The following is a 25116-nucleotide window of genomic DNA, read 5'->3' on the forward strand; positions in this document are numbered from 1 at the left end:
AATTTCAAAGAAATCAAGAAAAGGTGCCCAATAAATGACGATTTATTGGAATTGAAAATACAAAGCGCATGACATAATTTCCCTCAAAAGCACACCGATCTTGAATTGGTAAAAAAATAAAATAAAATAATCAAGTTAAGACAGCACAGTCGACATTAAGCAAGTAACACTTTGCATGTTTCGCTTTTTCTTGTCAGCAAATAAAAAAAATATCCTCCAATATTTGGCTTTCTTCCAAGTCCTGCAGGCAATTCAGACGATAAGGCACCACCACGGGGGTACGCAGACTTCTGCAGATTGGTTTGGGTGTCGTGAGGGTTGGCCCACGCTGCGATGATTTGAGCCTCCGGGAGGATGCTTTGCATTGCTCATGCGCTGCAATGGGACTCAACTTATCCGGTAACTCGACAACAGAGAAGTCCAAGCTGGGGGATTTAAAAAAAAAAAAGGAATGTTGCCGTTATTTGATTTACAGTACAGTACAGTTGATGTACAGTACTTTCTTTCGGCGGGGCGCAGCTTGATTCAAAACAGCCTGACAGATTCCAGTGCAGTGTGGCATCATTGCCCTAACAACAGGAAACAAGCACAATGCCAGACTATGAAGCGACATAAACTCAAGCTTCGGCAAAACGCAAGCAAGCTGGAGGTACCGGCCCCCGAAATGCAAATGGCTTCCTTACACATGATTAGAGGGTGCTGACATATCACCAACTTCTACTACATGACTATAAATACACATGACGATACTGCTTGCTGAATGACGGAGCGATCTACACCGAGCGGCTTTCACAAGCCAAAAGCACACAAGTGCACCATTTCTTGTAGGTATGAGACGGACAAAGAGCAAGAGAACACGCCGCCTTCTCACCCGGAATAGAAATGAGGGAATGCGCGGTGAAATAAATAAAGCAAAACAAAGATTAGGCTAATAGAGATTCGATCCCTCAGTCTGTCTGGCTTGATAAATTATTCAACGTACACACACTGGAAGGACAACCGTTCCAAATACAAAACATTAATTCTTCAAAGCATGCTCCGCTGAAGTTACTAACATAATTCTCAGCTCGTTTAAAGCCGCATCCATTTGCATCCCATGCAGCGCGACGCACAGCTCCCCGAGGAGAGGACCGCGCTTGGCACGTGCTGGTTCTGGCATCCCCAAACGCCGCGCCGGGGAACATTTAGTACCCGGCCACACAAAAAAAAAAAATTTTTTTTTTTTTTTAAATTGTCATTTCATTTGCATTCATCCATGGACAAAATGGCCACATCAACCGCGCACTTCGCTTGTCGCTTTTGGTTTTTCATCCAGCAGCAGCCCACAAAAGCAACAAATAAAATAAACACTTCCCAGTCAGCAAAGGCATCTGGCCCGGATTTGGCATGAAGCTGGTCGTTTTTTTCTGCTAAAAATTTCGTCCAAAAAGGCCTTACTATACATGGTCGTTTTTTTTCGGCTAAAAACGCCTTACTATACATGGTCGTTTTTTTCGGCTCAAAACGCCTTACTATACATGGTCGTTTTTTGGGCTAAAAACGCCTTACTATACGTGGTCGTTTTTTTGGGCTAAAAACGCCTTCCTATACATGGTCGTTTTTTATCGGCTAAAACGCCTTACTATACATGGTCGTTTTTTTCGGCTAAAAATGTCTTACTATACATGGTCGTTTTTTTTCGGCTAAAAACGCCTTACTATACATGGTCGTTTTTTGGGCTAAAAACGCCTTATTATACATGGTTGTTTTTTTCGGCTAAAAACGCCTTACTATACATGGTCGGTTTTTTTCGGCTAAAAACGCCTTACTATACATGGTCGTCTTTTTTTCAGCTAAAAACGCCTTACTATACATGGTCCTTTTTTGGGCTAAAAACGCCTTACTTTACATGGTCGTTTTTTTCGGCTACAAACGCCTTACTTTACATGGTAGTTTTTTTCGGCTAAAAACGCCTTACTATACATGGTCGTTTTTTTCGGCTAAAAACGCCTTACTATACATGGTCGTTTTTTTTCAGCTAAAAACGCCTTACTATACATGGTCGTTTTTTTTCGGCTAAAACACCTTACTACACATGGTCGTTTTTTTCGTCCAAAAATGCCTTACTATACATGGTCATTTTTTTTTTCAGCTAAAAACGCCTTACTATACATGGTCGTTTTTTTCGGCTAAAAATTTTGTCCAAAAATGCCTTACTATACATGGTCGTTTTTTTCGGCTAAAAATTTTGTCCAAAAATGCCTTACTAAACATGGTCGTTTTTTTCGGCTAAAAACGCCTTACTATATATGGTCGTTTTTTCCGGCTAAAAACGCTTTACTATACATGGTCATGGGTTTTTTTTCGGCTAAAAACGCCTTACTATACGTGGTCGTTTTTGTCGGCTAAAAATTTTGTCCAAAAATGCCTTACTAATAAACATGGTCGTTTTTTTTTCGTCTAAAAATGCCTTACTATACATGGTCCTTTTTTGGGGCTAAAAAAGCCTTACTATTCATGGTCGTTTTTTTCGGCTAAAAATTTCGTCCAAAAATACCTTACTATACATGGTCGTTTTTTTCGGCTAAAAATTTCGTCCAAAAATGCCTTACTATACATGGTCGTTTTTTTCGTCCAAAAACGCCTTACTCTCCATGGTCGTTTTTTTTTTCGGCTAAAAACGCCTTACTATACATGGTCGTTTTTTTCGGCTAAAGATTTCATCAAAAAATGCCTTACTATACATGGTCGTTTTTTTTTCGTCCAAAAACGCCTTACTATACATGGTCGTTTTTTCCGGCTAAAAACGCCTTACTATACATGGTCGTTTTTTTCGGCTAAAAATTTCATCAAAAAATGCCTTACTATACATGGTCGTTTTTTTTTCGTCCAAAAACGCCTTACTATACATGGTCCTTTTTTTCGTCTAAAAACGCCTTACTATACATGGTCGTTTTTTTCGGCTAAAAACGCCTGACTATACGTGGTCGTTTTTTCCGTCTTAAAACGCCTTACTATATATACATGGTCGTTTTTTTTCGTCTAAAAATGCCTTACTATACATGGTCCTTTTTTTTCAGCTAAAAACGCCTCACTATTCATGGTTGTTTTTTTCGGCTAAAAATTTCGTCCAAAAATGCCTTACTATACATGGTCGTTTTTTTCGGCTAAAAATTTCGTCCAAAAATGCCTTACTATATATACACGGTCATTTTTTTTTGTCAAAAAACGCCTTACAAGGTCGTTTTTTTTCCTCTAAAAACGCCTTTCTACACATGGTCGTTTTTTTCCGCTAAAAACGCCTTCCTATACATGGTCGTTTTTTTCGAGTTAAAATGCCTTACTATACATGGTCATTTCTTTCGGCTAAAAACGCCTGACTATACGTGGTCGTTTTTTCCGTCTTAAAACGCCTTACTATATATATATATATACATGGTAGTTTTTTTCATCTAAAAACGCCTTACTATACATGGTCTTTTTTTTCCCGCTAAAAACGCCTTACTATTCATGGTCGTTTTTTTCGGCTAAAACGCCTGACTATACGTGGTCATTTTTTTTCGGCTAAAAACACCATACTATCTATCCATGGTATTTTTTTCGGCTAAAAACGCCTTCCTTTACATGGTTGTTTTTTTGGTCAAAAAACTCCTTACTATACATGGTAATTTTTTCGGCTAAAAACCCCTTACTATACGTGGTCGTTTTTTTCGGCTAAAAACACCTTACTATACATGGTCGGTTTTTTTTTCAGTTAAAAAAAACGTGTATATATATATATATTTATATATATATACATATATATTTATATATATATATACAGTATAAAAAAGCAAAAATACTGTTATTAAATTTTTATTATTAAGTTATATTATGAATATTGAACTAAATTGTGAACATGTTTTGAGTGACAAAGGAGAAAGCTTAAGAGGGTCAAGTCAGCTGTGGGAGGGTAAACGTAAAAATGAATACATTACAAAAAACACACACAAACACACACACACACACAGCGAGTGACATTACACTCAAGGAAGTGAATGTGTTTTCCTCATTTGGTTTCATGCCTGTCAACAGGCGCAGGAGAGAGTGAGCAAAAGTGAGTGACTGGCAGAGAGAGAGAGAGAGAGAGATGGCAAGCAAATGCAGCTTTGTGGATACAGAGGAAGGCAGCGAAGGGAACATGGGGGAGGGACTTTGGCTAGTTTGCGTCTCACGAAATGTGAGAATTTGCATTTTTATTTGTTGATTTATTTAACGGACAGGGCTCTCAAACAGCCATCCATCAACAAACGACATGCTGGTAATGAATAATGCATCACTTAACGGCGGTCACAATCTATAACAAGGCGGGGGGGAGGGTTGGGGGTGGTGGTGATGGTGATGGTAGGGGGGTACAGTTTGGTCAGAGAGGTGCGGGAGCGTGTGGGCGGGTGGGGCCAAGGGGTGGCATAAGGCAGAAAAGAATGCCAATAGAGATTCCGAGGACTTCAACTGTGTACTGGAGATTTTGTGGCTTTCCACTTTGAGGTGTAGCCAGATATTAATACACCCGAGGGACTTTCAGAAAATCTGTCACTGCGGCTTGCGTTCTTGGGGGGGGAAAAAATAAATAAAAGAAATCAGCATGGGCAAGAGCAGATGTTCTGTCAGTCAATGTAGTCAGAAAACAGCACGTGTCTGTCCTGCTTGCTCAGTGCAATTTGGCTAAACGATCATATCAATAATGGAAGAACAGAACGTTGACTCAAAGTGTGCCGCAATTAGTAGGACTACCTCTGAGCTACCCGTCTGTCACACTCCAACAAAGGAAGAGTAATTTTTTTTTCAATGCTGGTTAACTTCTTTATAGCCTTGTATGTCAATTCGAACTGTTAAAAATCCAAATGCATGACACTGGCTCGTCACCAGCAACGTCTCCAAACCATGTCCAGCACGTCATTAGAGGGTGGCTAGTCTTTAGGGTCCCCTCGCACCTGTAGTTCGCTTAAATGATGATGAGTATATGCGTAATATTGCCCTGTTATGAGTTTTTAATGACATCCTCCTGAGAAATGACACTGTGTGTGTCTGGTTTTATTGGATTTTACTGCAGCTTTGATATGCTGGATCACAGTATTCTGTTGGCTTGTTTGCAGCACCGGGTGGGCATGAGTGCTGGCGCCCTAGAGTAGTTTACAACGCAATTTGTCTGACAGAACTTTTTACATCAGCCTTGGGTGTTCTGAGTCCCGCACTGCCTCACTGTCGTATGGTGTGACGCAGGGTTCGATTCTACGGCCACTGCTGTTTTCATTGTTGCCACTCCTTTTGGGTTCCATTTTAAGTAAGCATGGTTATTTCCTTTCACTGCTACTGCGGATGACTGTCATATCTATGGTCCGCTGAGCTAAAAAAATACGCTTTCGCATTGAGGCCACTTTTTTGGTGCCATTGGTAAATCCTGCTTCTTACGCAGCTAGCTAAAGTAAAAAGTCGCCTTTCTCAACAGCACTTTGAAGCAGTAATTGCCTCCTTTGTTACATGTTGGCTGGATCACCGCAATGTACTCTATTTTGGTGTCAGCCAATCCTCCACCAAATGGCTGCAGTTGGGTCAAAATGCTGCTGCTTGCCTCTAGACTGGTACTCATGAGAGGGAGCACACATCTCCTACTCTGGCGTCCCTTCACTGGCTCCCTGTAAATTTTAAAGTTCCTCTTGAGATTATTTTTAAGATTAGTTTAAAAATCTTGAAATGGTCTCGCCCGCATTGCCTCTCTGAGCTCCTCCACCTCGGGTCTGCGGAGCAGACGCCATTAGAGGTACCGAGGACTAGGCTAAGGCTCAGAGGGCATCAAGCCTTTTCCTTTGCCAGTCTCTCTCTTGGAAATAATCTCCTACTAAACATTAGGCAAGCCCCTTCGTTGTCCATCTTTAAAACTCATCTCAAAAGTCATTTTTATTCTGTGACTCAGGCTGGCGATGGCGCTCTATCAATACAGTTGACTTGAGTTGAGTGAGCGCCTAAACATAATATTTTACTGTAACGCATTACTTTTGCAACCTCCAACACTGCAGGGCAAGTACACAAACAAGCATTCACACCCACATTCAATTCTCTGGGTTATTTAAAGTCGTGAAAGAAACGAAGAAGTGGGTTTTTTTGGGCAATTTGGGAGGAAGCTGCAGTACAAGGAGAAAACCCACAACAGCACCGGGAGAACCTTTGAACCGTGCGGCAGACATACTAACAACCTGTGAACATGTCACCCAACACTTCCATATTGTAAGTACAAAAAAAAAACGGATTAATTCTTTCTATCCAATTTAGTTTGAAATATGTCCACGTTGCTCTGCATGCCTCCTCGCTTGTAACTCTCACTGCACCCTTTCATTAAAGATAGCCGTCTCACCCTAGTGCCCTTAATTCATTTGCAGTCCAAACAGTAAGATAGGAGGGGGGGGGGGGGGGAGAAACTGTAACGGCCAAAGCGTATATCCCGCATGTCAATTCCTCAACCAATCAATATTGTGCGTGTCATGGCAGTCAAGATGGAAATGAGATGGAACTGTCTCATTACTAACTGGCACAGGATTCATGAAAGGATTAATAAGGTCACTTCATGTTAACTCGAGCTTTGTTTGGCAATTTGCACATCGAGACTGAATGCTTTAAGATCAGATGGCCCAGAGGGTCACGTTGTTGCCATGTAAAGTACCTTCACGCAAAATGAATTGTCAAACACCGTGCAGTGTCCTAACAATTGCGGATCGTGCTGCAAGTTGCAATAACATGACGGCAATGATCACACATTGATATCATCACAGGTATTTTCTTTTTTTTTTGTCCTCTTCTTCATGCTGTTCACGTTTCAATATCACGAGACCAGGACGACACCAAACAAATGATCACGGGTGCCTCGGCAGAGTGAGGCTTCAAACAGGATGTTCTCAGAGGGATGTGGCCCGCTGAGCTTTGAGTGTCACAGTGTGTCATGTCATTGTGTCGCAAGAGAGCGACAGAGACTAGAAAGTCTCAGAAAGGCCCAGAAGTCGACAGTACGTCCTTGGAAGGGTACGAAGACTTTTTGTGAGTTGTGATGACGCTCTCCTTGTTTGTCTCGAAGAACCTCATATACAGCAGCTAGTGTATCTCTTCACACCTAGCACGCTCATTAATGTTATTTTTTGGGAGAGAAAATCTGATCGTAGAACTACACGTGCTATGTCAAAAAAAAAAAAAAACATTAGCAGTACTGTTTTCATCATTCTCGTACATAATAGGCTCGATGAAGATATATTTTAGTTATGCATGAATTCAAAGGAAAAAAAAGGGTTTCCAACTTTTGGTAAAGTTGCTTGTGTGAATGGCAGCTGCCCTCAATATCCTTATGAGACCGATCACACATTTTTCAATTGGATCAATATCACACCTGCTTCAAATTTGCACCTGGCATTTTCGTTTGGTGCAACGCTCGCCGGCAACCCCCATTCAAACTTGCTTTGAACGTCGCTGCCGCTCACTTTCTCTGTCTCATTACTGTTGCAGAGAAAGGAGGGAGGGTAGCGTGTGTGTGTGTGTGTGTGTGTGTGTGTGCGCGTGTGTGTGCGCGTGTGCGCGTGTGTGTGCATCCAGAAGTCTGTTCAATTACACCTGCTGCAAGGTCCCTGCCAGGCGGACTAATGGAACGCAGCATGTCTCCTGACAGGCTGGCCGCAGTGCTAGCTAGCCCAGTAAAAGCTTCATTTAGCATCTCACAGCCGAAAAGTTAGCTGAACTAAGACGTGTCATAATTTACCCCGGAAAACAGAAAATCGGCAAAACTCGTTTTTTTCTGTACAACAACACACTAGGGCCCGGCCAATTTTGGCCTTACACAGCCAAAATTGGCCGATGTTTATCACTTGTTTTTACCTTTGTGTACCCTGACCATTTACAGCAGTTATACATACATTTCTTAATTAATCAGCCAATGAGTTGGAAATCTCTGTGGGAGGAAGCCATACTAGCCACAGCAACATCAACACCAGACATCATGCACAAAGTCTTTTGGGGGGGGGGGTCAATTTTACGGTTCTTTATGCATCTGTTGTTAATTTTTCTGGGTGTGCAAACTGTATGGTCCTGCCGAAAGGTTACCGATTTTCAGATGTCTTCGGAGTCACAGGACCCGCGGTGAGCTCCGCAGGGCTTGCAGGGAACTCGACAGGGGATGTGGCTGTGTCCTTTGTTGATTGCACTGTAGCATCTGTTGAGAAATGTAACAGCGTGATAAAGGTGCTGGGAAGCCAGAGAACGTAACGCAGTGGGTATTGGCATGGACAAGAAGACTGACGACGACAACACCTGAGGGGGCTCACCTCGAAGATAAATTAACATTCAGAGATGTTATACCAATCACTCTTGGCAAGGCTCAACCGACAAGTTTGTGTTTCTACGATGAGATACAGGAAATAGGTACGGGTGGCTTTCGGCTTTATGTCTCTGATGACGGGAGAGTAAAATTGATTCTAACTTCCGAAACAATGGCGGACTGTGACACAGCAGCAATTTTAGCGAAACCAGCGAAAACCGTTTCATTAACAGAAGAGCAAATACGAGCTGAAAGCTCTTGTTGATGGCACGGATGTTTTCACCCTTTTCCTGACTGGCCTTGACACAAAATAGCTGGCCGCTTGTCAAGCTAGCACTATGTCAATTACTATTTGGCAGCGGTGCCACCTATTTGTTCATCTGATTATCCCTTAAAAAAACGTAACGGCCAGATTTGCTCAGTCACCTTCCAAGTTTGACTTGTACTGACCCTTTCCCCAAACGATTTCTATGTGAAAAGTATCAAGATGACGTTTTTTTAAATTGGAGAAAAAAAATGGCAACTCACCACAAAATTGAAGATTTTTGTCCAGCGGGGCAGTTTGTGAACAGTTGTCATGCACGCTTTGTTGTGCAGGAGGATTCGTTCTGTCACACACACACAAAAGACATCAGACACTATCGGCAAATTTCATAAACAGGACTCCGGAATTTAATTCTGTGAAAGACTTTCATATTGAGCTACTTGGTTTACCTGGTCGGAAAATCTTGGCCGCGAGGGGGCTGTGACGTTCCATTGTTCGCAAATGAGCTGCTGAGTTTAGATTGGCACACTTCTTGAAACCTAACATGAACATGAGAATAAATAGAAATGACGAATTGATCATTATATGCTGTGACTCCAGATGTTTGATAACACTTTTTTTTCCAGATCGACACTAATACCAACTACCGCCAAGGAGGATTTATTCAATGTCAAATGATTTTTTTTGTCTTACGTATCGATGGCTGGTATCAGAAGCCTCCACCCTACTCGATACCTGAAAATAAGGCCACTATCAGCCTGATACTCACCCGTTCCTAATCATACCAGAGCTGTTCATCATTTAATATCTATTCTTTCATTTTTTTTAGACTGCCAATTTACCTAAGAAGCAGTTTTGGGAACGTGTTTTGGGGCACCAAACTATATCAACATTTCGCAACTGTGTACTCTGACACTTCGAGGAATTTTTATTTTTTTAGGTTTTTGGAACCAACCTTTTGCAGTCAAGACGTGACTGGCACAGCTGCTGATTCTGTCTGCTGAGCCGCTCCTCCTGATCAGCCAGACGTGTCTGCAGCTTCTCTCGCTCCAGCTCCAGCTGCATCTTCTGCAGCAGCAGCTGGTGCCGCTTCTCCTCCCAGTCCCCGCAACCAAGTCGAGGGATTGTCGAAGGTTCCTTCTTCCCAGCGGCAAAGTCATTCTCACCGTGGGGCCTGTATGGAAAACTGTGCATTACTTGTTTGAGAACAGATCTTTGATGTTTTTCAAATGAAGCGTCTCCGGAAATCTGTAAAATTTGAAACAAAGTGCGGGTATACAGTTTCAGAACAACCGTACCTTTGGCTAAAGGTGCTCTCGTAGCTTCTCTCAAGGGAACCGACATTTGTTCGATGTTGCTGGGCGCCATAGCCGCCATCTTGGAAAGGCCCCTGATTGTGCTGCAAACCGAATTCTCCCGTCTGAATGTGATGACCATTGATTTGCTCACCGGCACCAGCCGGACAGTTTTTGCTAAAATCGGAAGCGGGCGTAGGAATATTGACAGCCGGCAAGGGTCCTCTTCTTGCGCTACTTCTCCTGTGCGCTTGAGGGTGATGTGTTTGGGTAGCGGCAAGACTGAGGTATGAGCCATCAAACAGTAGGCCATTAGCCCGGCTAGTAGTTTCACTAATGGCTTCTTCGCTGCTCAGCAACTGGACACACAAGAAAAATAATGAAAGTGTTTTGACCAACTTCTTTTAAAAAAATAATAATAAATAAATAAAGGTCACGCGGTGTTTCAGCCCACAGACAAGGCTGTTTTAGTTTTATAAGCCATACAGGGTAATATAGAGCTGGCCATAAGTGAAACTTGTCAGCGTTGAATGATGAACCCTTCACTCAATTTGCGCAGAAGTGCGGGTAAAAACGCTCCCCGCGCGCATAATTACAATGGCGTGAGGCGTACCATTACGCTTACCATATCCTGTTTAGACCTGACAGAGGCGGCAAGATGAAGAGGCCAATTTTCCACTGAGCATTACTGGCAGGTAAACCAAGGTCAGGCACATTATGAGATAAACATAAGGAGGAAAAGCCCATCTTATAGTTGACTAGGGGAGGGAGAGAGTGACTCATTTGCTCAGGGTCAGAGAGCAGGCAAACACCCATTATTCAGAGCCACAGTGGGACAATGAGGTTGGCCGTGTCATCTATTCTATCTCCAGATGCTTAGGCTGAAAAGTGTCTTCCTTTCTCAAGTGTGACCTTGAGAGAGTTTTACCGTGGTGTAATCATATCTAAGCCATAAACGAGCTGTTGCGTGAGGTCTCAATGAAGCCTTTGGCAGCGCACCGAGTCTCGACGTACCTTATAGTGAGCTTGCGCTTGCGCCTGGCTAAGCTCAGCGATGGACTGGTTGAGCTTCGTTTGTTGCTGAGTAAGGTATTGTTGGTAGAGCCCAAGAAGCTCCTGACACTCTCTGTACTGCTGCTGAAGGCCTGGAGCACGAGCAGTTAAGGGAAAGTCATAGTCCGAGCAAACATAACCTTGAGTCCCCCTTGCTGGGATGATACTTTAAGCTTAGGTATGGGGTCGAAAACTAACATGGGCTTTTACGGTCCTCGTGAAAAAATAAGAACGCCATCATAAAAAGTCTGTTTAACCGTCACGGCGGTGTTGCTTTTAAAGACGTCTGCTTTAAAAGGTCACTTGATGCAGATCAGTCAATTTTGTGGGGAAAAGCTTCTCTTTAGGGGAATAAGTCTGACAGTGGCTATAGTTACCAAAAAAATAATAATAAATACCCTCTCCCGCTACAGTTACATGGTTGACCGGGAAAGTACAAAAAAAAAAAAGATTTTTTTAAAAAGGGGCCAGAAAATCAAAGTTTGTGTTCTAGCACAGAATTTTCACCATCTGGTTCAATCCATGCTGCGCTGAGCTGAGCTGGGCTGCGCCATAGCCGGCTCGCTGCCAGACAGAGACTTGGCAGATACGAGAAAACTAATCTGGAGCGGAACTACTGCTGCGCCCCAGGAGCCCACTAATGACAGTAGCACCATCGCACCACACCAGCACATACAAAGATAATGAGTGTGAGACACACAGACAAACTCATACATATTCAATAATCAAATTCCGTCTTGCTCTTGACTTTCTAGGAGGCACGCAAAACACACCGAGGCACGAGAGCGTAATTTCCCTACCTACACTAACACTCTCACACAAGCGCCACAATAAAAGCAAGTCAGGCACACACACACACACACACACACACTCCCACCCAAGCTGACCATAAAGTGTGTTTCCTCCAGGCCATATATTTTTATGATGGTGGCCCTGCTACCCCAGCTGATGAGTTTTTCAGCATCCGTTTAAAAAAAAAAAAAAAAAAAGAAGACCAGATATTAAGAGGAAATCAAAGTTCAAAGTAGAGTCGTATTGGGGAAATAGTTGGCAGAGCACTCCATAAGGAAACGCTTTGCTTGTTCGAGGACCTCAATCAGGCTGAGGAAATGAAACAGAGGCAAAGGAAAAGAGCGGGTGGACAACTTTGAATTGAGGACCAGACACAAGACAAATGCGAGGCAGCGGCTTCCATAAACATTGAGAAATGTGAGGAAACACATTGATTGAAGCTTCCATCTAAGACGCCAAAGACGACTCGCAACCCCTCCACCGCCGCCCCCCCAGCACTGATAGTGTCTGTGAAAGTCTCGCTGGATGAAAGGACATCACAAGGACATCACATCATGTAAACCATTGCTGGGAGGTCTATTTATGCAGCATGAATACGGAAGGGTCTTGCAGGGGAGATACTGATTATGCATCCGCAGCTACACACTCGCCACGGGCCGAGATGGAGTGTTGTCGTACGGCGCAAAACGCATGCTGTTCACATGTCAAAACATTAGAATGAAAAGAGAATTTCCTGTGATTTCTTACACTTGCCAACAAATTGTTCGCCGTGACATAAATGCACAATACAGTACATCGGGTTGAATACAAATAGTTGGACGAGAGACGGTGCACAACAAAGAATGTCTTGCTGCCCCCACAGAATCGTCTCGCTGTACGTGAAGGTAACGCATGCTAATATGGTGACGGGGGGGGGACACGCGGGCCCTGGACAACAAGCACTCTCGGCAATCGGAGCCAAGAAGAGCAATGCTAACTAGATTCCACTTCTGTGCCAGATGCTACAAAAAAAAAATTTAAACAGGCTTTCTCCACATCTTTGGACCTCAGCCAAGGGCCAAGTACAGTACTCAACAGGCAGTTGCAAATTGCCAACAATGACTTGCTCCTCCCCTCTTGCTCCCAAAATACTCAAAATCAAGGGCTTGGGTTGAAGAGGCCTGTCAAAATGATTCACTGCCCTGCCAGGTTGAGGCCCAGATGAAATTATGAAATCCACTTCGAGGAGGAAGAAATTTGCACAGGAGGGGGAGAGAAAATTCCAAAGCCTACTTAAGCAGGCAAAATCAAACAGATTGAGTCTGAAGAGGAGCGTAGGGACAAAAAAAGGGGGTGGGGATTAAGAACTCGAAATGTGTATGTCAGGCAGCAAGGATGGCGAATGACAGCTTGCATAAGGGTAAGTTGGAAACGGCACCGAACCTTAAGAAAATGGGGGTCACGGGCAAAAAAAGTAAATAAAATAAGCAAAAAGTAGCAAGAAATATGAGATTGATAAAGTCAATTAGGCTCATTACTTTTTGACTGCCCCTCGTACATCGTAAGTGAAAGAACGCAATCAACACATTTTTTTCTTCTGGTAATCACTAAGCAGAGTGGCATCTGCCCATCTCTCCGCGGCGTCTGGCTTTCCTCTAGTTGTGCCCGCCCCCCTGCTATGCTTTGTTGGGCACTATCGCCGCGATGACCTCCGCACATAACAACGTGCTTTAATGTACAAAAACCATTGCGCCTGTCTGGAACAAATTCATTTCATTTCAAAATGTCAAGCGAACACCCAAATATCAAGGTTGCTCTTTCCCTCTCTCATCCTTGGTGGCTTAGAGCGAAAGTATAGCCCAACATTTCTTACACCCTGTCAACCCTGAACCTTGGTTAGATAAGATAAGCTAAGGCGTAATGGAATTAGATTTGACAAGCCTCTCATTCAGCGTGTTTGCCTTTGGTGTCTCCTTAACCTTTCTGCAAAGTGCCAGAACCTTATCCCCGAGAAGTGCGTTCATGACTCTTGCCCACACTTCTTTTAAAAGACGACGTTACCCCCCCCCCCACCCCCCTGCCCCCCGAGGTGCTGGGAACCTAACATTTTTCTCTCTCAAATACCTTTTAATGGAGTTTGGAACTTTGGTGTAAATGCCAAGTCTGCAAGCCTGAGCACATTTAATTGAGCTGTGCCATCCTGATTTAATGCACTTCCATTTCCAATCATACAATTTACCATAGGGTCAATTACTCTTCATATTTTGCAGCAATTTAGCCTCAACTGTGTGTGAACCTGAGTGGAATTTTAAGGAAGACAGCAGAGCGCATAAAACATAATAAACGTTGTTAGCCTCAAATTAGTGAATAAAGAATATTGCGGCTTTCGCTGCGCAGCGAGGAAATGACACCCAACGTGCAAAGTAAAGGTTACAAAAACATATTGAAAAGACACACCAAAGTCTTAGTAAATACCAAACTTAATAGATGCTTTCGAGTTTGGGCCATTGCTCCAACCGTGAAATTGATTTTGTGCACAAAAGCAAATAAGCTGCAAGCGTTTACAAAAGACAACTGTGGCAGGCGTCAAAAAAAAAAAAACAATTGAAATGAATCTCCCCAGTTGTCTGCCTAGGAATTCAAGATTTGCATAAGGCTGTACAACGCCTTACTCTGGACAACAGTGCCCCCTGTTGACTTCCTCCGACACAGTCACGCGTCGCACAGACTGACGCAGCCACCAGACGCTTGATTAGTTGCACCGGCGCAATCTCATTCGACAAGGAGCCAAACGTTTAGTTGTCATAAATATATAAACACAAAAAAAATACAAATTCTCTTGACCTTAGGTCGACATGCACCTAATGTTGTAGTCGCAAACTGTACATATCAGTCACCTCAGTACATCTGTAGGATTTAAGAAACGGGTGCTAACAGGCACAGAGAGACATTTTTTTCCGACATCAAAGATGATATGGAGAGATTGTTACAAGGTCAGAATGACCTGTCTTGAAGAAAACCGTAACGGTGACAACATCAATTGCAGTGCTCGAATGCACTTGAGATGCAAGTGACTTGACTTACGCGAGTTTTTCAAGATACAACCCATCATTTGCGCAAGCTTTTGCTTTAACTTGTGAGCGTAGATTTGATATATGAGCGCCGTATGATGGCGGTGAACTCTCCTCGACTCACTTCACAAGAAGCAGAAGTTTGGCAAATCGTGAACAATTGGGGGGCGGGGACTTCAGTTTAATTGCACTCCCCCTTGAAGGTTACTGTCAAACTAAACATAAAACAAAGAGAATTAAAATTCAAATGAAGAAAATTGCCTCAATTAATGCATTATATGCTATTTGTGAATTATTTTGGCAAAAGAGGATGTGGAGGATTCAGATTTACGGCACTGGTATTTTGTCAATAATATCTGAAAGGATACTTTCTCTTTCATGTGCTATAAGCATGTTCTGTTGCTCGAGTTGTTGGATTTTGCTCTCAAAATTATCGTGTTCATCTTTGAGGCGCTTCACCGACTCTTCCTTCTCCTCACTCACCCTAGGGGAAAAAAAAAAGGAGACAATACAGTTTTCAATATTGAAATGAAATGGGAGGAAAATAAAGGGGAACTTTGCTTGTGCAAGAAAGCAAAGGGCATGATGGATTAATACTTAAATTGCCTTATAACTTAAACACACAGCGGGATCAGTCCAATACAGCAAACTACCTGGCTAGCTCTTCAATCAGGTTTGCAATGCGTCGTTTGTCCTCAGGACAGAGGTCTTTCAAACCGACTTGGCTCTGTGCACTGCTACTTCCAAATATGATCTAGGAAACATGGGTCACTATCACATTCGGTTCACCCGTAGGAATTACAAATAGGACAAAAATAATGACAAAAGCCTTACTTGTGAAACAGGGGGTATCGGATCTAGCGTTGGAACAAGGGCGTTCTCAGTGGTTACGGAAGCAAAGGCAAGGGCAGACGCATTTTCCTTAACGTCAGAGCTACATTGATCATTTTGTACAAAGCTTTGGGTCGTGCCGCCTCTCCTTAATGGTGCGTCGATCTTGCAGTCAGAGTGTCGGGCTTGCATCTTGGCGTTTTTTTTAATTGAGGTACTTATACCGCTTGGTTTACAAGGGACCACTTTGTCTCCTCCTGCGATTGGAGAAAAACATTTCATATCATAGCATTTGCAATAAAAATTTATCAATGTATTTAATTTTTCCACTAAAACCTGTTTTGTTGCAGAGTGGTGCAATAAAAACACTGCTGCTTGAAATGCTCAGTCATTGTGGCTAATCATCATGATTACAATGTGGATCAAAACAATCCAGATTAGTCTTTTGAGTATAACCGCACAGTTCTAGCTGTGACTAAAATGTCACGACTAGTTGAGTTTCTCTTGTCCCAAATCTGCTCCCTGTGTGACAACAGCAAGCAGTAACACTACAAACTTCAATATTGACATACGAGTAAAGTATGTACTCGTACAATCCAATCAACACAAGATATTCATTCCAAAAACACTACAATGCTTAGTTTTAAACGACAAAAGCAACATTAATCACTATAACATGGTTATTATTATAACGTTGTGTTTTGCAGGAGTGTAAAACTGAACTGAATTATAAGGAGAAGTGCTTCTTATATTTTAGCTCTTTATTTTAGAAAAAAGAAAGCACAAGTAAAATCCATACAATATTATAAACACATCGGACGCAGTCCTCTTTCCCTGCAACGTGGTTTATTAGGTCTTTTCTTTTGATACGTGACTGCTAAATAAGAAGTAGGTTGCTGTTTTGTAAAACACACTTCGTCGTGGGGAAATGCTGGATAAGACCTCAGGTACTGGTAAGCAAATAAATGGATAAATCAGCCTACCACTCTTCGTCCAAAGTATTTCAGATTTGGCATTCCTTTTTTCAGCTGCCGCCATGTTGAAACAACCGCCGCAAGTGACAGAGAACCAAACCTTGCAAAGAAATTGTAGCCCCGCCTCCTAGTGAAATATGAAGATCTGATTGGCAAGTCTTCGAGAAGACGGCTTGCTATTGGCTTACACATTTATCGTTTTATTCTTTATTTTAATTTTCCCCCCAAAGTGAACACGCCTCCTGGAGACTGCACAGTAACGTGGTGATATTAGTTAAAATTAATAAAGTTTTACATCATGAGCAACTGTCGTGATCAACTTTAAGGACTAAGGTGGCATATGTGTAAATGTGAAAATCAAGTGACACCGGAGGGTGGCAGTGATGTTAAACATCATAAACTCACAACGAAGAAGAAGAAATGTTGCCAGCGGCTGGTTGACATCCTTGGTAACCGATTCAGTCACAACCAAAAGAGGGTGCTCTTCTAGGGACAAATAAAAATCTAATTTCATCGGTAACAGAATGGATGAGACAAAAGAGAGATTGGCGTTTAAATGCGTGCCTGAAAGACTGACGCTCGGCATCACTCGCATCCTTGGTGAGTGTTTTGATGCGGCGTCGGAGCTATAGCAACCTCTGTAACATATAGTTTAGCAAGCAAGGATGTTAACATACATACATCACTGATTCCAAACATTCTGAATCGTGTCCTTTTTTTTTACCAGAGAGCATGCCTGGTGTTGTCGATGTACGGCTTGCAGAGAGGGAGCCTGCAGAAAAAAGGAATCTGCTGTCATGGGAGCAGGTGAAGAAAACGCATTCCAAACCCTGCAACTGTTCATAATCAAATGGCACATAAATAACAAACCATCTGTTTCCTCCCCTCCCCAGAAAAACAATTGTATTTTACCAGAGGACCTGCGAGATTTTTATCTGACAACAGATGGCTTTACACTTACTTGGAACGTCAAACTAGACAGCAAGTGAACCTATGTTTTAATATTCTAACACGGGGTTTCCCAACTATGCTACGAAACGATCCAATTTCGCTTCATTGTTCAGAAAATAATCCATTATTTACTGTGAATAATTTCCCTTTGCTTACCTACTTTATTGTGACTGGCTGAAGAATTAAATAACACAAATGATAGATGACAAATTTGCAAATGTCTCCATTTTGAGGTATCATACAACAGTGATACCTCTGTGTTGAGCTAAAGAAAACCAGATTGCACACCAAGTATGTACATTTCCAGTGTTGTCCTTTTGTGATATTTTTCCAATGTAAAATATGCACCTTGGCTCAGTAAAGCTTGGGAAACACTGGAAAACAGAATTTTAGGTGTACTGAATTAACGTTATGGTTTACAATGAAAGCAACTCTATATTCCCAATGTTTTTTGTGCGTCTCCCTTAGATGGATGTGTTCCCTTAGGATGCATGACAATTAACAGTGTGGGAAGGTTGCAGCCCCTTCTCCAGCCAACACCGGTTTTCTCTCTGCCAAATGCACCCTCACTGGCCGACCTAGACTGGGATGAGAGCAGCGCTGAATGCGGTAGATCATCAGTCAAATTGCGCACTCACTTGGAGCAAAGTCAACAGTTGCAATGTTGAATTCACCCAAATAATTATGACAAATTCCTCATTGTCATCCGGCAGGGTTGCCAAACGCTTCCACCCCTCCACATTTTGATTCTCGGAGTCGCATCTTTGAGTTGGATTCATGTGGTGGGAATGGCAAGGTGTGCTTGGCATACAAAAACTCCACCCCAGGTGCACTTGGAGTTCTTTTGTTTTAAGAAAAATAATAATTTTGGCTCTCACCAAGTACATTTTTTTTCTTTTTACAGGTGTGGTAGCCCAGCAAATGGAAATTTGGTTTCTGGACCGCTCGCTTTGCTGGCATTTCTTAACCGCAACCTTCTCCTCTTACTACCGCCTCATGATCACTCACCTGGGGCTGCCTGAGTGGCAGTATTCTTTTACACCTTATGGCCCCAGTCCGCAAGCTAAGGTAGCAAAAATCGTTCTTCTCTAAATACTCTCCATCAGTACAAGTAGTTAATACGCAAGATCAATTGAGGTACACTTTTATTTTTTGACATTCTCATGAGTGCAGTGATTGTAGATTAAAACTCAAGTACGACACAACATTCAAAGAACACGCACACACAAAAATGATTTGCATTCAAGAATCAAAATGTCACCCGATTTCATTTTCTCATTTGTTTTTGCGTCAAGTCTCTAACACGCATTCTCTCTTCAGCAGTGGGCATCGCTGTACCAGCCACTGACCTTCAGGAGTGAGCTCAGCCTGACCGCTTCGGCTGGAGACTTGCACCTCAACAAGTTAGATCCCACAAAGGCGTTTAAAGCCAAAGCTAAGGTGCCCGCTCCAAAGAAGAAGCCGTCCACGCCGTGCAGCCTAGCGAGCACTGCCAAAAGCCCAGGCAGCAGCGGAAGACCTGGCGTCGCCAAGCGATGAAACAACGTCGGCTCGCCCATGATATTTTTTCGACAGGTTCTCCTGTCAGTATTCTCAGGCAGTAGTGAAGAACTAAATGCTTGGACTGAGGCTCTGTCACGAGTGTTCAACGCTCACAGTTTCATTTCAGAGAATCATGAGTTGACGCAAGTGATCGCCGGATTACTTTTTTTGCACATTTATATTTAAAGGCTTGAGATTTTATTTCACGTTTCAATTCGTTTTGACTGCCAACCATGAAGTGTTGTGAGAATTGAACATCAAAGGTGGCTGCTTTTCCTTGAATGACGTGGATCAACACCTGACATCGTGAACCTCACGGTGTCAGATTTTCAATATTTCAGGCGCTAATGTACCCACCGTTTATAAATCCGTCGAAAAAGTTAAGTCATCTTTCCTTTAATAAATACTTGCCCCAAGGATTCACGTCGAAGATATCTGATTATTCGCTTGGAAGTGTAATGCCCCCGAGAATGCGGCTGCAAAAGTCCGATAAGACTTCTTGGCTCAACTTTAGGCTCAGGTGGTTTTCAAGCCGTTCCAACATCAAGGTCGTGTTTTCAACGTTTTGCCCTGCTGATTGCCTGAATGAATAATAGATGAGCACGTATTTCTCTGCATCATATTAAAGTTACGACCGTAGTCTCTGAAAGGAGGTAGGATTGTGATACAGTTAAACAAAGCAGTTACTCCAAAGTTAGACCAGCTACTTTTGAATCAAATATGCAAATTGTAACCGAGTCACCAAGATACATACACGCAAGTCGTCCAATCGGAACAACCTTGGAATGTGTCGACTACAGCTTGACGTGTTCCATACACCTTGGCAGCTGGGGAAGCGTTCACACACGCAATTCAGTGTCGTTGTTTTGTGCCGTCTCCTCAATGGGTCCGGCACAATTTTCCGAGCGTGGAGGATGGTGAAGTTCCACCAAGAGCTTGTAGAGCCCCGCGCCCAGCACGCCTCCGATCATCGGGGCAATAACGGGCACCCACCACCAACCGTTTCCAGCCCTGCACAGATCAAGACATCGTAAAACAGAAAGCTCAACAAGCAAATCGTATTTACAAATTTGAGTCAGACCATTTTTTTTTCTTTATCTTTGGGGACACAAGGCCCCTTTCACAATGTCGGTTGGACTTTTATCTTTAATTTAAAGGTATTTACTGTTCATCCAAATCAGGCCAAATAATCCAAATAATTTTCAACATAAGCGTGCATACTTTTGCAAACATATGATTTCAGTTGTTTATCTTATTCTCAAACAGTTTTTGTTTTCTAAAAATTCATTCGATTTGTATAGGTTAAGGGACACTAATGGTGGAAATTATTTATCTTGGTCTCATTAGTTCTTTAAATGTCACAGAAAAATGGCATTTGAACAAGGGTGTGTAGACTTTTTAGAGCCGGTCTTTGTTCTGCAGTGTGTAAAGTCAATTCCATCTTTTGTATTCCTTAGCTAAACTTCCACTGATATGTTTCTGGAAAAGAACCTGCACTTTTCTCTTGCAACTCCAGTGTTGGGATTATCTTCAAAGTAATGAGGCAGATTCACAATCACAAATCAAACTTGGACTTTTTAACACTTGGTTGCAAATTCTCTGCAATCATTTACAGCTTGATATCGAAGCTGCAAAGACGTCACCGTTTTCCCATCACTTTTGTCTTCGGCAAGTGAAATGCAGGCTCACTGAGATTCCCGTCAGATGACTGACGTGGCGGCGCCAGTTTCGACGAATAAGAGCAAATAATATTGCCGGAAACACTTGCCAAATCAACGGTGATGGTTTTGTTGTGCCAATTTTGCAGAATACCCGGGGACCCATCAGTGTGCAATTCCTCCCTACCTGAACACGTCAAGCCCCCAGCCGGCAACGGCTGTGAAGAGCCTCGGTCCGAGGTCTCTGGTGGGGTTGATTGCGTAACCGCTGTTGCTGCCCAGAGAAATGCCGATTAAGAGCACCAGGAGACCCACGAGAGTTGACTCGCTGCCTGCTTCAGCCGGTTTGTTTTTCTGGTCGGACAAAGCCATCAGGCACAGCAGAAGCATCGCCGTGCCAAATACCTGCCAACACAATAACACAAGAAAGGTCATGAGAATGCCTGCGGATCACTCCACGGGAAAAGTTCAACGAAGCTTTTTTTTTTTTTTTTTTTTCTGTCAAGGGTGTCTCATAAACTCAATGTTATGCACACTGTACTTGGTCAATGAATCCCCCCAACAAGGAGAGGTAGGGGGCCGGATAGGTGGCAAAGATAGCAGCGGTAGCCTTGGCACCGGTGGCAGTCAGATTCCCTCCACAATAGTCATGTATTGCCTCTGCAAACATAAAATATGCAATCATTTACCAGAATGTCATGTGACAGGTGGAAGTGGTCAGTATCGATTGTTTTGTTTTGTTTTTTTCCGTGCATTGTGTCCTCACCATAATACACAGCGTAAACCGACCCCGCGGCTAAAAAGGACCCCAGCAGCTGTGACAAAAAGTAGAGCGGCAGCATCTTCCACGCGAGGCGGCCATACACGCACATGGCGAAGGACACCGCCGCGTTCATGTGAGCGCCTGGCGGAGCCACGGAGCACATTGTGGCACAGAGAGCATTTATCTTTACGATGGAAGGATGGGTCCGCTTTTATACCTGAAACTTTGCCTCCGACATGACACCCGAGCGCGACACCCAGCCCAAAGCCCAGATTGATGCTTATGTAATGTCCAAATGCTCCTTGTCCAGTCACGACCTGCGCCACGGAGCCGAGGCCAAACACCTGCGCACAAAAACAAGGAGTTTAACGCGAAGCACGTCATGGGTGACGATTAGAGACAGACGAAACATCCGACGAAACGAGTCTTTGCAACAGGCTGGATGCTTAACCGAGCAAAAATCATGAATTAATCCTTTCGGGGACAGCGGTTACTACAGTGGACAGCTTATCATGTCATCAGGCGTGAAAGGGGTTAATTTAAGGAAAAAATAATAATAATAATGATGATCATGATAATAAGGCACAGGTTATCCCTTTGGTGAGTCACATTTGAACCACTCCAAAAAAAAAAAAAACAACTCCGAGTTTGGATGCATTTGAACTTCAAACTCTGAGGCCATGTCAGACGAACAGACTGGAACGAGCGGAAAAAGGCTCACACTGAGCTATTCATTCAGGGAACAGGGAATGTGTAGTCCTGATTCCACAAATCATGCTTCGGTTAAAAAGTAAGCAGGGTCGAAGCGCAAATTGGGAGTACACACAAATGCTGAGGAAACGGGGCTGTTGTCGTGACAGCGTATTACGCTGAAGGTTTGCTCCAGGGGCTTCACAATGTGTCTCTTCCAGTTCTAAATATGGAATCGATTACAGCGGCGGACAAACATGTGACTCTCGCGACCCTCTCCACGTGGCCCACTATCTGACCCCTCTTCAGATTGAATCCACAAACACAAACACGTGAGCACAAAACGTGTTTGGGGGGCAAAGAGAATTTGATGAACAAGAACACAGGCGTGATCATATGACTCATTTATGCCTTGAACGAGTCGATTTCCAAACCATGTCCAAATGTTTCACACACCCCCCCCCCCACACACACACATAATTTTGTTTCCAAATGATGTTGTTTTCAATCACGAAATATGAAGAAATGATTCCTTACCATCATCACGTATGTGCAAAGGGTTTCGGCAAGTCCCACACGAACAATTTCATTCCTTAATCGAAAAGATCGGGTGACAAGAGACGCTTTTCCCAGAGAGACCCCTCCATCTGCTGACTGTGCAAAGTCCTTCATTTCCTCTTCTTGGAGTTTGACCTTTTCTCTCATTTGGACTCTTTGTCTTGCAAGAGTTGTTTTTTTTTAACTAAAAGTAGAGTTTAAACACTGAAAGACCCTTGTTCAGATTTGAAGTACTAACATGCTGCCCACGTGTGTAGTCCACAAATACAAATTGTAGTTTCTCCAACAGGCATCCCCTGTCCTCTAATCTAATTTTACGCTTCCTGTGTGCTCCTCTCTCTCTCTCTCTTGCTCTCTTCATTACACATTCCAATTGGGACCCCGTTTTATAGCAGCCACGCAACCGCCCTCCCACCGGATATGCTCAAACCGGCACACAGACAGCTGCGTCCTCCAATCGTTTTGCTTGGTAGGACAGCAATGAGCAAACCGTTATTTGCTTCACATTATTGGACAAGAAATAGCGAGCATTACACTGAAACATTTAAGTGGCTCTGAATGTTTGATGATAGCGCCTTCTAATTTTTGATTTTGTGTGTTAATATAAAAAGAAATGCTTCTAAAGAGACACAATGCAAATTTATGACATCCATTAAACACAAGACATCAACAGATTATGGACTTTTTTGTTTTAATTCCTCGTGTGATTTGCTTCTCTGTTTTTTTTCATTGTTGTTGTTTTGTTAGGGGGATGTAGTGACGGCAAAGAGGAGAAATAGGAAGTTGATCGATGTTTGTGATTGACATACCGAGCCTTTCTAGCTTTTGTTCTTCAAGGATGAACAGTGTGGCTCTCACGTGTGGTCACTTGATTGGCGACCAAATAAGTCTGCACACCCACACTGGCACAAAACTTTAAAAATGTGCTATGCTGCACCGACTTGCGCAGCTCTGCAAAAATACCAAAACTTAGTCTAGCCCACCCCTGCACAGATTTATATCGCGCCTCATGCCAGAATTTCCCTGGGCATGAAACTAGAGCCCTACAAGTTATTTTTACTGGTAAACCAAACATAAAACAAAGACAATCACATGTAGATTTCACCAAACCACATTGTCCTGTGAAAGTCTGACAGTTTAATGCTAACACATGATGCAGCTGTTAACAACCAGACAGCAAGCAAAATTATTCACATGCATCTACTCTTTATCCTCTGTAAAAAAACAACTATTATATTGCAGTTTAGTTGCAATCCTCTTTGTCCATTTCATCTTCAAATCTATATGTACTTGGAGTATGTCTGTATTGCACCTTGTGGTGAAGGTATTCTGATTAAACTTTGGTTGTGTCAGTGTGCTGCTCTTTTCTGTTAAGAAATTTCGAATTGCAGTTATGATTTGTAGTTTATTACACTTGGAATATACTGGTCCTGCCGATAAGGGATCGAATTAGAAAAATGTGGCCACTCAACTCGTAAAATTAGTTTGACATCTCTGGATTAGACACTAGGGAGCAGCATTGAGTTCAACCTACTGCAGCGTTATTATGCAACAGCGGGGTCAGAGGTCAGTCCATCTGACAGTTTAAAAAGAGAGAAGGAAAGAGACTATGACCCAATACTTTGCTGAATAAGTGGCCAGGTAGACATATGAAGACCAGTTTTGCAAACCGACAAAGACTTCTGACCATGACCACTTCTTACCAAACCATCCAGAAAAAATACTTTTTATTTCTACTCTTCGAGTACATTTTATAGCCCATACCTTATGTGTACTTAAGTAATTATTTGAATGAGTACTTTTGCTTTTGCCAAAGTGTTTTTTTTAACTCAAGTAACTGCATATGTAGTGAAGTACAGAATAGGAGTACTTTTTCCCCATCTTTTTTGTCTTTATATTTATGTTAATTGGTTAATTAAAACTGTTGTACTTTGCAATCGGTAGGTTGGAATTTAGCTTCTTGTATTAATTGGAAAATGTTTTATTGTGGAGAGGAGCTGTCCATTTCCTTATGGCCCTCCTTGGACACAGGTCATTTTATTTCTCTATAAGGTGGAATAAAGACCCAACACCACATCGTCTTTTCTGCAGTTTATCACAACACAATATGAATAAATTTGGGCTTCTGAGAGTTTCAGATTTCGTCAGGACGCAAAGGAAAAATACAGACTGCCGTTTATATAGGAATAATATGTTAATGAGAGGCGAGCGGCCCCAATAGTACTCATAGTAAGGTTAAATTCCTCAACAGTTTTCAAACTTTGGACATTTTCTATCTTTTACTCCTCTTTTCTCCTGGCTCTTGTTTATTGCTTTGTGAGTTTGCAGTAACAGTCTTGTGTGGAAAATGAAGCACAGCACAATCCTGCGATACAGCAAATAA

The 25116-nt window shown here is 42.7% G+C and overlaps 3 protein-coding genes across 5 annotated transcripts; 1 reads left to right on the plus strand and 2 right to left on the minus strand.

Annotated features, from left to right (window-relative positions):
* Window positions 1-24: 24 nt before the first annotated feature.
* Window positions 25-17085, minus strand: kiaa1328 (KIAA1328 ortholog). Of its 2 annotated transcripts, none has more exons than XM_086116864.1 (11): window positions 16977-17085; window positions 15601-15854; window positions 15420-15520; window positions 15135-15250; window positions 10886-11016; window positions 9875-10230; window positions 9532-9750; window positions 9026-9115; window positions 8840-8919; window positions 8098-8206; window positions 25-425 (listed from the first exon to the last, which is right to left on the minus strand). In XM_086116864.1, exons 2-11 carry the CDS (start codon window positions 15787-15789, stop codon window positions 194-196), a joined length of 1623 nt encoding a protein of 540 aa, XP_085972990.1. In that variant the 5' UTR covers window positions 15790-15854; window positions 16977-17085; the 3' UTR covers window positions 25-193. The 2 variants fall into 2 exon arrangements, with proteins under 2 accessions (XP_085972990.1, XP_085972989.1); XM_086116863.1 differs by lacking the exon at window positions 16977-17085 and adding an exon at window positions 16581-16713.
* Window positions 16999-19487, plus strand: tpgs2 (tubulin polyglutamylase complex subunit 2). 2 transcript variants are annotated; one of them, XM_086116869.1, is made up of 7 exons: window positions 16999-17171; window positions 17299-17378; window positions 17465-17552; window positions 17991-18131; window positions 18236-18349; window positions 18427-18590; window positions 18843-19487. In XM_086116869.1, exons 1-7 carry the CDS (start codon window positions 17096-17098, stop codon window positions 19059-19061), a joined length of 882 nt encoding a protein of 293 aa, XP_085972995.1. In that variant the 5' UTR covers window positions 16999-17095; the 3' UTR covers window positions 19062-19487. The 2 variants fall into 2 exon arrangements, with proteins under 2 accessions (XP_085972995.1, XP_085972996.1); XM_086116870.1 differs by having other exon boundaries at window positions 18846-19487.
* Window positions 18651-23079, minus strand: aqp7 (aquaporin 7). Its single transcript, XM_086116868.1, has 6 exons — window positions 22713-23079; window positions 21703-21829; window positions 21489-21626; window positions 21264-21382; window positions 20910-21127; window positions 18651-20075 (listed from the first exon to the last, which is right to left on the minus strand). The coding sequence occupies exons 1-6, from the start codon at window positions 22878-22880 to the stop codon at window positions 19904-19906; spliced, it is 942 nt and encodes a 313-aa protein (XP_085972994.1). The 5' UTR covers window positions 22881-23079; the 3' UTR covers window positions 18651-19903.
* Between the last annotated feature and the right edge of the window lie 2037 nt (window positions 23080-25116).

The sequence above is a fragment of the Hippocampus guttulatus genome, chromosome 8 (genome assembly GCF_054856545.1).
Source record: "Hippocampus guttulatus isolate MCC_2025c chromosome 8, RoL_Hgut_1.0, whole genome shotgun sequence".
NCBI lineage: Eukaryota > Metazoa > Chordata > Actinopteri > Syngnathiformes > Syngnathidae > Hippocampus > Hippocampus guttulatus.